The sequence below is a fragment of the Leucoraja erinacea genome, chromosome 1, assembly GCF_028641065.1.
Source record: "Leucoraja erinacea ecotype New England chromosome 1, Leri_hhj_1, whole genome shotgun sequence".
In the NCBI taxonomy this organism is placed as follows: domain Eukaryota; kingdom Metazoa; phylum Chordata; class Chondrichthyes; order Rajiformes; family Rajidae; genus Leucoraja; species Leucoraja erinaceus.
The window spans coordinates 165472339-165485075 of NC_073377.1; the positions used below are offsets into that span (position 1 = coordinate 165472339).

Consider the following 12737-nt stretch of genomic DNA (forward strand, 5'->3'; position numbering starts at 1 on the left):
TTGGGCAGGAGGTCCAGTGCCAACAAATTGACCACCTACGGCTGGTGAACTCACGGGTTAACCCTGGCCATAGCACTGATATGCCACTTGAGGCCTACTTGCCACTTGAAGCCTGCTCTGCCTTCCAGGCATCTCCTGCCAGGGGCGGAAATCCTGGGGGGGGGGGGGGGGGGCGGCAGGAGGGACCCGTTCCCCTCCCCCCCCCCTGTTTTGAGAGGTGAGGGACAGTCCCGTACCCCCCCCCAGTTTTTGTAATCGGATTTTAAAACACGGTGACATCTCCACTTTCCGCAAGACAGTGGGGGTGGGACTGCCGATCGAGGGCGACGATTGGACGAGAGAGACGTCAGTCAGCAGGCAATGGGGGCGGGACATGATAATTCGGCGCAGTGATTAGAGGGGGGAGGTGTCGGGTAGAGGTGGAAGTGGGGGGGGCGGGGGTGGGACTGAGGATAGAGCGTGGTGATTGGAGGAGGGAGACGTGGCACAGACCTGCGCCTCATCCGCAGCCAGGATCGATCCCGGCCGGCTCTCCGGCGCTGTCCCGTGCCCACTCGAGCGCCCCTCCCCCCCCCTCCCATGCCCGGGGGTGGCCAGACTGGAGCGGTGCCCCCAGGCCCACAGCCAGCGCAGAGAAGCAGCGCTAAACCGGGCTCAACTCTGCCTGTCCCACCAGCTTAACCTACAGCCCTGCCTGGACTTGCGGGAAATATGACCCAGGCTTACAGCCAGCGCGGAGAAGCAGCGCTGGTGTCTCGTCAGTCCAGGCAGGGCTGTAGGTTAACCCAGCGAGACAGGCAGAGTTGAGCTGCATTTAGCGCTGGATTGAGCCTCCGAAGCCTCTCGCGTGTGTGTGAGTGTGCGCATGCGCGCGCGGCTGTCAAGAAATTCTGTCCCCCCCATATTCTAATAGCGATTTCCGTGCCTGTTCCTGCGTATGACAGGTGAGCTCATCTGGAGAATGTAGATCCGGACGGGGCAGGCATCAAAGGCGACAAGTCAAAGAAGCAGGATATTTCCACTAGGATTCTGACCGGCCACTTAAAAGGAACAGGGATGATATAAGCAGAGCGTTGCCTTGATCATAGACCGATAGTTATTTCATTATTTGTAGAAGGCGCAGGCTTTATCAGCCAAATGGTCTTTTCACAATTTAGGACCTTTCAAGTGTTTCATGAGCAGTGATATCAGCTTGAAAGTCGCAGTGCAAAATAATATACAGCAAGAGAACCAAGTTGTACAGACATAACTCGGTTATTGTTTTAAATCCGTTCATTTTTCCTTATTTGCATTGCATTATTTCTAGCCGATTTCCTGTGGCTGAGCAAAGAGTAGTCAAAACAGATGAACTGGTTAGCTGTAGCTTTTGGGATTGATGTGCAGTTTTGGCTGATGTGTTTGTCTGCATTGCAACAGTAAGTACACATCACAAATACTTAATTGGGGGTGAAGCACATTGAGACATTCTGGGGTCAGGAAGGCACCATATGGATCACTTTATTTTTTTATTTTTCATTGCAAGAAAAGGCGAGTTAGTGGAACTGTTATCATTGGAGCTAGAAAGGCCAAGAAAATCTAGTAGTTTTTAAAATTACAATGGGGTTTTATTTTCGACAAGAACAGCTAAGGACAATTTTCTCTGATTGGCCAATTTGTGGCAAGGGATGAATGTTCGTAGAGAGGTGGAAGAGAACATTTTGCACGAAACGCCTTCACACAGAGATTGTTGGAACATGGAATGATTTGCTGTAGGGGATATTTGAGGCGCACACTATTTATTCAACAAGATGCAGAGAACAATGACAAATGATTTCCGAAGGTTTGCATCTAGATGGTTGAGGTGTGGCCAAGAATGATGGGATGAAGAGATAGTTGTACTAAGGTTTCAAGGAAGTTGAGTAGGGAATTGCAAGCTGAAGCATGTTGCCGATATCGGGAGAGGAAATAATTAAAAAGGGTTTGAAGCCAAGAAGGACAATCTTTAACACATTGGGAAACTGAAAGCCAAGGTGAGTTAGTCAGGACAAGAATACTGGATAATAGTATGCAGAAGTTGTATGAATTGAAGAATGGTGTCAAGGTGAATGACAGAGGTTGTGTCAGCCATGATCATATTGAATGGCGGTGCAGGCTCGAAGGACCGAATGTCCTACTCCTGCACCTATTTTCTATGTTTCTATATGGGATCTTTGCATGGTTGAAATAAGAGCAGAATACAATATTTTGCCCTCAATCAACAGCTTTCAGGGCATATTAATCATTATTTCCAGGATTTTGTAATGACAATGTAGGTACATGATTGTGGGTAGATGAATCTGATAATCCATGCGACATCATTCATACCCCCTGATTAATGCCTCAGCAATTTTAGGGGTTAGAATTTTTAGTGAGGTTCTGAGTAGCCACAATTGCTATGGAGGTCAGGACTTTGAGATGTGAGGCTGCCTTCCTTGGTATGGTCAGGCTAGATAGTGCTGGAGGTTGTAAACGCATGTAATGATCAGTCAGCACCACTATTTTCCAACAGCTATTCGCCTCCCCTCACCGGGGTGGGAGATTGCAACCTTCACGTGCGGCGTGAATGATCAAATAGAACACGTTGTCCAACAACATTAGCCATACGCAAGAAGAAGCCTCCCCTCATCCATAAATACTGATGGAAACTTGCTAACATTGACATTTGCCTGACCACAGAACATTCAACAAGGGAAAGGGATTGAGTGGTGATGGGCAAACAGGTCGGAATGGATGTGATGGGCCAAAGGGATAGATAGATAGATAGATAGATAGATAGATAGATAGATAGATATAGATAGATAGATAGATAGATAGATAGATAGATAGATAGATAGATAGATAGATAGATAGATAGATAGATAGATAGATAGATAGATAGATAGATAGATAGATAGATAGATAGATAGATAGATAGATAGATAGATAGATAGATAGATCGATAGATAGACAGATGGTGAACTGTAATCCCTGTCTCCATCAGCTTAATGACCAATGAATCAAAAACGTTGAAAGCAGATGAATCAGTTATTTACAGTGTGTGTTTAAGAAGGAACTGCAGATGCTGGAGAATTGAAGGTTACACAAAAAAGCTGGAGAAACTCAGCGGGTGCAGCAGCATCTATGGAGCGAAGGAAATAGGCAACGTTTCGGGCCGAAACCCTTCTTACAGTGTGTGACTTTTTTACAAGGATGTTGCCAGGGCTCGGGGCCTGAGCTACAGAGAGATGTTGGGCAGGCTCAGACTTTATTCCTCGGAGTGCAAGAGGCTGAAGGGTGATACTGTATTGGTGTAGAAAAGCCTGAGGGGAATAGAGAGGGTTAATCCGCAGAGTCTTTTGCCCAAGACCTTGGGAATCAAGAACCAGAGCACAGAGATTTAGAAACTTAGGCCCATTTCCACTGTGAGGCTTTCAACCAGGAAATAGTTACAATCACAATCCATTCTGGAAAAAGTTAATTTTCGGACAGATTGTGCACTGAATTTCTGATTGTACAACTGAATTTCAACGCAAGATTGAGAACAAACTCTTTAGTATTTCTAGAAATGAAAACAAGGACGAATAACATGAACTAACTCCTCTTACATTCGTTTCCCATCTTCCAATTTTCCGCCCCTCTCGATGTTAAGACTAATATTGAACGAGTAGCCAAAAGAAGAATCAAGGTAGCTTTAAGCAGTAATGGCCCCTGTCCCACGGTACGAGTTCATTCCAAGAGCTCTCCCGAGTTTTAAATAAATCAAACTCGTGGTAAGCACGGAGAATGAACGTAGCGGGTACTTCGGAGCTCGGGGACGTCTCTTAGCGGCTCGTAACGCTAACGGCAGGTACTCGGGAAGACTTGCTAACGGCAGGTAAGCACAGGGAGATTCGTGAAGATTTTTCAACATGCTGTAAAATGTCCATGAGAGCCCCGAGTACCGACCAGTGACCATTGCCGTTAATCTCCAAGTTTGAATCAGGGCAAACTCGGGAGAGCTCTTGGAATGAACTCGTACCGTGGGACAGGGCCACAAGTAGGTTGGCAGATTCATACCGCGCAAAATTGTCGATAAAATATGGGAATAGTGCAATGGTTGCTTCAAAATATTGCATATATTCTAAGTTGATACTGTTGCCAAAGGGAACCATGGTGATAAGTTCTATTTGGCTGTGGGTTCCAATGTTAATCAACATAGCACCTTCTAAATGAGCAGCATTTGTCCCTGCTAGCTGGCCTGGGGTGATTCTGTTATGAATGCAGTCCAGTCTCTTTTCTGCGAAAGAATCCGACTGTAATAGATGTTCTTGCAAATGACAGCGAGAGAAGTTGCAAAATCTCTCCCTTTCCAGACAGCCTCCTCAGACTGCTTGCTGTTACCACTATGAAACAGAGGAAGGAGGGGAGGTCTGTTAATGATCATACCAGTTCTCAGGCCCTGCAAAAGATTAAAACATAAAGTATTCCAAAATCCTAAGGAAAATACTTACATGCACTTTGAGCATATAAAAATGCTTTTAAAATACTTGAGCAACATTAAAAACGATAAAGAAATGGTAGACTTTTCACGATATTTGAAATCCTGAAGACTAATATAACAATCACTGCGGTAAACTAGAACAATGTGTGCCTAGATTGTTGAACCTACCTCGTGACCTTCTGCAGTGGAACACAATACCTGGGAACTTGCGAATGCTCCTGGCCTCTGCAACTCCATTCTGCAAGTGCGTGGGAAATGGGGAATGGCGTCTAGAATGACATTTATCCCTGTCCCACCGCCATTCACCATAAACACTCGTAATGAGTGTTCAATTATCTTTCTCCCATAAGACCAGAGGAAGTTTACCTTGGGATTTATGTTGATCCCTTTAGCTGCTCCCAAAATGTTAATGGCTGTGATTGGAGCAAGATTCAGCCTCACTTATTAAATGTTCATCATCATTTTTCAGTCCAATAAATATGTTGGCATTCAGCAGCAAACTTCGCATTGGGGCTCATGGACTTGTATTTTTGCAGATCATCAGACCTAATTTAAAGCATTTGGCCTCAGACATTAACTTCCATCTTAACTCGTAGTTATTTCAGAAATGAATAACATCATAAGAAAGCTTGAAGGGTTGACTTTGCCTGATGTAATGTGGGTGCAATCCTTCTTAGTTTTTGTTTTAATAATGAAGTGGATTGATCCATGGGATGGCGGGACTGTCATATGAGGAAAGATTAAAAAGACTAGGCTTGTATCCTCTGCAGTTTAGAAGGATAGAAACATAGAAATTAGGTGCAGCAGTAGGCCATTCGGCCCTTCGAGCCTGCATCGCCATTCAATATGTGATCTTATAGAAACATATAAAAATTATAAAAGGACTGGACAAGCTAGATGCAGGAAAAATGTTTCCAATGTTGGGCGAGTCCAGAACCAGGGGCCACAGTCTTAGTATAAAGGGGAGGTCATTTAAGAGGCGAGGTGAGAAAAATCGTTTTCACCCAGAGAGTTGTGAATTTATGGAATTCCCTGCCACAGAGGGCAGTGGAGGCCAAATCACTGGATGGATTTAAGAGAGAGTTAGATAGAGCTCTAGTGGATAATGGAGTCAAGGGATATGGGGAGAAGGCAGGCACGGGTTATTGATAGGGGATGATCAGCCATGATCACAATGAATGGCGGTGCTGGCTCGAAGGGCCAAATGGCCTCGTCCTGCACCTATTTTCTATGTTTCTAAAAATCATAAAAAGCTTTTGAACAGACAAATAATCCTTAATATATTATTGTAAAGGTTCATTTCCCCTACTATAAAGACATATGCGCACATATAAGACAGACTATTCAGGCAGAGTGTGAAAACAAACTATTTTGGCCCATTTGCAAGGTACTTGTTACCATCTATGTTTACTGTTACTTTTGTCCTGCACAGTCATTGCCTTCCCAGATCATTACGGATGGCTGGGATAAAGTGGATGTGGAGGGGATGTCTCCAGTAGTGGGAGAGTCCAGGACCAGAGGGCACACTCAGAATAAAAGGACATACCTTTAAAATGGAGGAGGAATTACTTTAGCCAGAGAGTGTAGAATCCGTGGAATTAATTGCCACAGACTGCTGTGGAGGCCACGTCATTGGGTATTTTTAAAGTGGAGGTGGATAGGTTCTTGATTAGTTATGCCCCTGTCCCACTTAGGAAACCTGAACGGAAACCTCTGGCGACTTTGCGCCCCACCCAAGGTTTCCGCGCGGTTCCCGGAGGTTGCGGGTGGAAGCAGGTAGAGAGACTGACAAAAACCTCCGGGAAACCTTGGGTGGGGCGCAAAGTCTCCAGAGGTTTCCGTTCAGGTTTCCTAAGTGGGACGGGGGCATAAAAGTCAAAGGTTATGTGGAGAAGGGAGAAGGATGGAGCTTAGAGGCAACCCTAGTTGAAGAGTGGAGCAGACTCGATGGGCCTACTTCTGCTTCCATGTCTCATGATGTTATGGTCATTAGGATGAAGCACCGGGATCAGCATTAAATGTTGAAGTGTGCAGGTCCTGCATTGATACACGCAGTTGTACACGATGCCCAAGGAGTATTAGTTTGGACCAATATCGCACATTAGCACATGTCATCCTGAATCTATTTGCATTAATTCCTCTGCTGACAGTCTGATAAGTGAATGCCACATTAATGTTCGAATATATGCAACTGTTTACATGCAGCAACAATTTTAGAAAATTGAGTTAGTTTATTAATACCAACAAAATGATCGCACCCTAACATAAAATTACTATGTGCGTTATCTCTCATTCGTGGAGCAAACAAAGTAAGCCCTGCAGATTGATTCCTGCAAAAAGTGTCGGATAATGGGAGCAAGATTCATTTTGCAGCTGTTGCTCTTGCTTCACAAGCCTCCACACAAAAATGTAAAAAGAAACGCAGGATCGGGCTAGAATTCGGAAACAAAGGTAGACATGCTAGCGATGCACATTACATCAATTTGCAGAGAGGAAACAAAATGTGTAGAAAGGAACTGCAGATGCTGGCTATATACTGAAGATAGGTACAAAGTCCTAGAGTATCTCAGCGGGCCAGGCAGCATTTCTGGAGAAAATGGATGGGTGACATTTCGGGGTCGGGGGCCTTCTTCAGACTGAAAGTAAAGGGGAGGGAACTGGAGGTAAGAAAAGGCCAGAACAAAGCAGGACCGGCAACAGATGACCAAAGGAAGGGTGGAGCCATTATTATAATAATTATAATAATAATACATTTTATTTGTGGGCGCCTTTCAAAAGTCTCAAGGACACCTTACAGAATTTAACAAGAGTAAAAAACATATAATCGGAGTAAAATAAATAATAAAGACATCACCAATACACAAATTAAAGACAGAATTCGATCCAAAGACAAAAAAAATCAAAAAACACAATGTGAAGAGAGAGCAGCGGCAGCTAAACCGCGCCAGCGTCCACTCTCCCTTCCGACAGCCATCTTGGACACAGACTAAAATAATCACTTACACACAAAAATCATCCCCCCACAATGGTTACCACTGTGGGGGAAGGCACAATGTCAAGTCCCCATCCCCAGTTCTCCCAAAGTCAGGCCTATTGAGGCCTCCGCTATTGCCTCTACGGAGGCCCGATGTTCCTGTATTATGCTCTGTATTATATGCTCCTGCTTTATTGGCAGGAGTTGCTGTCTGATCCGCTGAGTTGTTCTAGCACTTTGTGTTCATCTTGAAGAGAGGAAAATATGTTGCAATTGGGCAAGCTTTGTTTGAGCTGGAAACTGACGAATAAGATCTTTTGATGGGCTGAACAATCATAGAGTGGCTTTGGAAGTGGGGAACGCATGTGTTGTGATGTACAGGGCAAGCCAACTACAGGTTGAGAAGTACACAACAATGCCTTTTGCTACTCATCATTGGAGGTCAAAATGGAAAGTGGTTAAAAAAAAACTGATTGATACATTTTTACAAACACTCAAAATGTAACCATGAAAAGATTCAGAAAGACAAAAAGTGAAAGTTATTCCATAATGGAAGGAAATGAAGTGGAAAGTGGATGGGGAGAAATAAGCAGAGAAATGGGGAAGACAGTTAATTTGCAAGGTGAGAGTTCAAAGCAGAGACTTGCAGAGGTTTGTAGGAATCTTTCTGTTCAGTAGTATTTCTCCCCTTAATTTGTGCTTTGATCTTTCATGTCAACATACAAATTGTTCCCCTTAAATGAATCCATTATTTCATTTATAAGTTATAAGACATTCAATAGCATTATTCTTGGCATCTTTCCAACAGCTGTTTTTGTTTTATTTTAAAATATAAAGTTTCTGTGTCTTACTGCATGATGTTAAATAGTACAAGTTGCCAGGTATTTATTTTTTTTGTAAATGACTCTTTTCGCTTTGGGACTATAGTGTAGCCACTGGAATAGGCCTCCGGGATGTGATTAGGGACTGAATGCATTATTAATATGTTCGTTTCAGCATTTACTGTTACATGTAATGTTATTAATCTATGATAATCACAGATGTACAAGGAAGATGGATTTGGACTAATAATCCCAAGTAAATGGGTTTCTAAACGATATGATTTTTTTCTAATGTAGGTTTTTCAATTGTGAGGCACATGTTATTCTGTCTTTGCAAAATTCCCAGTGCTACCTAATGCTTTATCCATCAATGAAACATATACTAATTTAAATTTGTTACTATTTGGTGTGGGTAAAGATCATGTTTGTGGCTTAAGTTTGCCATTCATGATCATTTAAAGGGTACATGACATTACATGGTTGAATATAAGGTAGACAAAAATGCTGGAGAAACGCGGGTGAGGCAGCATCTATGGAGCGAAGGATTAGGCGACGTTTCGGGTCGAGACCCTTCTTCAGACTAATCTCTGAAACGAAACATCGAAAGCTCTCGACCTGAAACGTCGCCTATTCCTTCGCTCCATAGATGCTGCCCCGCTGAGTTTCTCCAGCATTTTTGTCTACCTTCGATTTATTCAGCATCTGCAGTTCTTTCTTAAAACATGGTTAAATATAAATTTTTGCCATGCAGGGTATGTTTGTGTGAAAATCTGTTTCTTTTTCTTCCAGATTTTGATGGGTGCATCTCGTATGTGACTTACAATGGTGAAACATTGCCCTTCACCGGACAGCACAAGGATGTTACAATTTCAAAAAGTGATCCATCTGTTAAGATAGGATGCAGAGGCCCAAACATATGTGCCAGCAATCCATGTTCGAGTGGATTAATGTGTGTGAACCAGTGGTATTCATACAACTGTGTCCTTCCGGGAGAGTGTGCTTCTAATCCTTGTCAGAACGGAGGGAGTTGTGAACCTCTACCGAAGTCTGGATTCACCTGCACGTGTCCGGAACTCTACATTGGGAAAACGTGTGAGACTGTGGCAGTATGTGTCAATGTCCACTGTCCTCAGGGAACCGTGTGTAAAGCTGGAGTGGATAATGCATACACCTGCAGTCCAAAGCTACAAAGCGAGGAGCTCTCTTTGCCACTTTGGGCTGTGCCCGCGATCGTGGGCAGCTGTGCCACCTTCCTTGCGCTGGTGGTCCTCGGCCTCATCGTCTGCAACCAGTGCAGAGGTCGGAAGGCAAAAGTGCAAAAGGACGAGAATGCAAAGAAGAAAGAAAAGAAGAAGAAAGGGAGCTCGAACGAGGGGTTTGATGATCCAGATAACCTACCGCCGTATGATGAAGAGCTGAGTGTCCGAAAGCAGCCCGAGGGAGTTCCAAAGCCTGATATCATCGAAAGGGAAAACCCTTACTTGATCTTCGATGAGACGGATATCCAACATGCAGCAGACACATTGCCAAGTGGGCAACCCTGTATGGGACCTGAAACGGAACTTGAGCATTATGACATAGAAAATGCCAGCAGCATCGCCCCTTCAGATGCAGACATTATACAGCACTATAAGCATTTTCGTAGTCATACCCCGAAATTTTCCATCCAAAGACACAGTCCACTGGGATTTGCCCGACAGTCTCCTCTCCCACTGGGGGCTAGCAGCTTAAGCTTTCAGCCGTCTTATGGTCAAGGATTGAGATCAACCCCACTGAGTCATAATACCTGCCAGAATCCTAATGCACTCTCTCGGCAAAGTCCTGCTCCGTTCTCAAAGCCAGGAACTTTCTACCGTAATAGTCCGGCAAAAGATTTGCACCTGGCAAGGAGAGAAGGGAGCCCCATTGATATACATTCGGATGTTTGCCAGCCTGGCATCTTTAATTATGCCTCCAGACTTGGAAGAAGGAGCAAAAGCCCTCAGACCATAACAGGTCACAGTCACGCCTCCAGGCCTGGGAGCCGTCTTAAACAGCCGATCGAGCAAATCCCTCTAGAGAACACAGCTCCAGTGGGATTGTCCATCGAGGAGGTGGAAAGACTCAACACCCCTCGGCCGCGGAATCCAAGTATCTGTAGCGCAGATCATGGACGATCGTCATCGGACGATGACTGTCGAAGACCTCTTTCTAGAATGAGGAACCCAGCCGACGGTACACCCGCGCCGGAATCGTCTTCAGACAGCGATTCACACGAATCTTTCACCTGCTCCGAGTTTGAGTATGACAGAGACAAACCGGCCGTGTACACCTCGCGCATGCCCAAATTGTCTCAAGTCAACGAGTCGGATGCAGACGATGAAGGAAACTACTGTGGCAAACTAAAACCACGAAGATATCACGGCCGCAGAGCTGAAGGAAGCCCCGCAGTCCCACAGGGAAGCCACGAAGATTACAAAACACAACCCAAGCCTGGAGCACATGGAGCCGCGCCGGGCGCTTTCAATTGGGACAATCTATTAAATTGGGGTCCTGGTTTTGGGAATTATGTGGATGTTTTTAAAGATCTCGCATCACTTCCAGAAAAGGCAACAGTACAGGCAAACGAAGAAGCATTAAACAACGTTGCACAAAGTGCAGCGACATCTAATGAGGCAGATGCAGAAGAATATGTATAGGTATAATTTATATAGACTGTTCCATTTCTCAGCATAAAAAGCTGCAAGACAGTGAAAAGCCGTTTAATGGATTATTTTCAAAATCATCTTGCTCTTGGAAACCATTGCCAGATTCTGCAGTGCGTCAATTTCAGCTCATGAAGAATTTTACCCTCAAATGATCGTTGTCTTTCAGGGTGCCCATAAAAGAACTATTGCATAAAAGCACATAAGGATTGGAGTGATGTTTGCGTTCTTCAATGGTGGAATATTTTTCCTGACTCTTCTTTTCAGAACCAGAAACACATGTGTGTGATGCGTCTGAGCACAGTGTGTTTCTTATTCAGCCGCTGGCACTAAAGCAGTACACACGTTGGCCACCACTTTAAACGGTTGTGCCAATACTGGAACATACTTGGGTGTAGATTTCCCATTCTCCCCTTCTCAGCCTTTGCTATAAGCAGATCTGCTTTTTCAACAAAGGTGCAACTTATTTTTGTCATAAGTGTTTGTATCTGCACTATGGGAATGGTTCGGTCTTGCTTTTGGAGAGCAATTAGTTCTAATACAATATCATTGGGAAGTATTGTCAGTACTTGCTTGAGAATCTGTGCGTTGGCTTTCACTGTTTAACATGGAGTCAATATGACGGAAAATTAAAAAAAAATAATATCTGGACTAGTTTGCCATAGAGCTAACCTTGGAATTCTGGGATGTACTTTACAATCCTTTCTGCCCAATTTCCATGAATCTTAACTTTTATACCTGTGTAGTACCTTTAAAAAAGACAGCTCTGTTTGTTACTGAAGATATTTTCATATGAAATTTTTGAAAACAGTTTTTTTCATGTTTCTTACTTTCAGGGAAAGTAAGATTAAGTACTTTTTACATTTGTTACTTATGTAACATCAGTATTTTTTTCATTTTTGATATAAGTGTAACATACTGTATCCTTTGTATACATAAATGCCAAATATAGAAATAAACTATTTATTTACAAAAGCTGTTTCAGTTATTCTACGACCTAATGCCCCTGTCCCACTTAGGAAACCTGAACGGAAACCTCTGGAGACTTTGCGCCCCACCCAAGGTTTCCGTGCGGTTCTTGGAGGTTGCAGGTGGTTGCCGGAGGTTGCAGGTAGTGGAAGTAGGTAGGGAGACTGGCAAAAACCTCCGGGAACCGCACGGAAACCTTGGGTGGGGCACAAAGTCTCCAGAGGTTTCCGTTCAGGTTTCCTAAGTGGGACAGGGGCATAAGCTTCTTTTCAGTAAGATCCCATCTTGATTCATAAGTATGTTTCCTCCTTTGTCATTAACTAGAAATTTGGGGACTTGGTACTGGGTTTTCACCTCTGAGCTCCATGTGTTGGCCAAATTGGACACTAGCTATGGAGCCTAAAGTGGACTCAGTTTGGATATTTACAACCTGGATAGGAGACAAAACTGCCCAGAATTTGACAGTAATTTGCAATAATCTAAAAATCTCAGTTGACATCACGATAGTTGTTAATAGAAGAGCCTCTGTTGCACCATCGGATATTCTGCTGAAGGTGGCCAAAGTTAATTGTTAAAGGGTTTGTATTGCAGAAAAGACTCAAGTGAAGTCAAGTTATTTTTATTTCTATAGCACATTTACAAGGCAACTCTCGTTGGCCAAAGTGCTTTACATTGGTACAAGAATAGTATAACAAACAACAGTGGTTCATAGATCAAATACAAACATCACTACAAACATGTAGCCCTCGCTCAGAGGACGTCAAGAAAAGCTTGGGAGTAGAGATGAGTTTTAAGTCTCGACTTCTTTAAGA

General features: G+C 43.8%; 1 protein-coding gene across 1 annotated transcript in view; it reads left to right on the plus strand.

Annotated features, from left to right (window-relative positions):
- The window catches only part of fat4 (FAT atypical cadherin 4), a 366482-nt gene extending 354563 nt beyond the window's left edge, over nucleotides 1-11919 (plus strand). Inside the window, exon 18 of the mRNA XM_055647477.1 lies at nucleotides 9062-11919. Within this exon, the coding sequence (XP_055503452.1) occupies nucleotides 9062-10950 (1889 nt within the window). The 3' untranslated portion in view covers nucleotides 10951-11919. The remainder of the gene's footprint in view (nucleotides 1-9061) is intronic.
- Nucleotides 11920-12737: the final 818 nt, after the last annotated feature.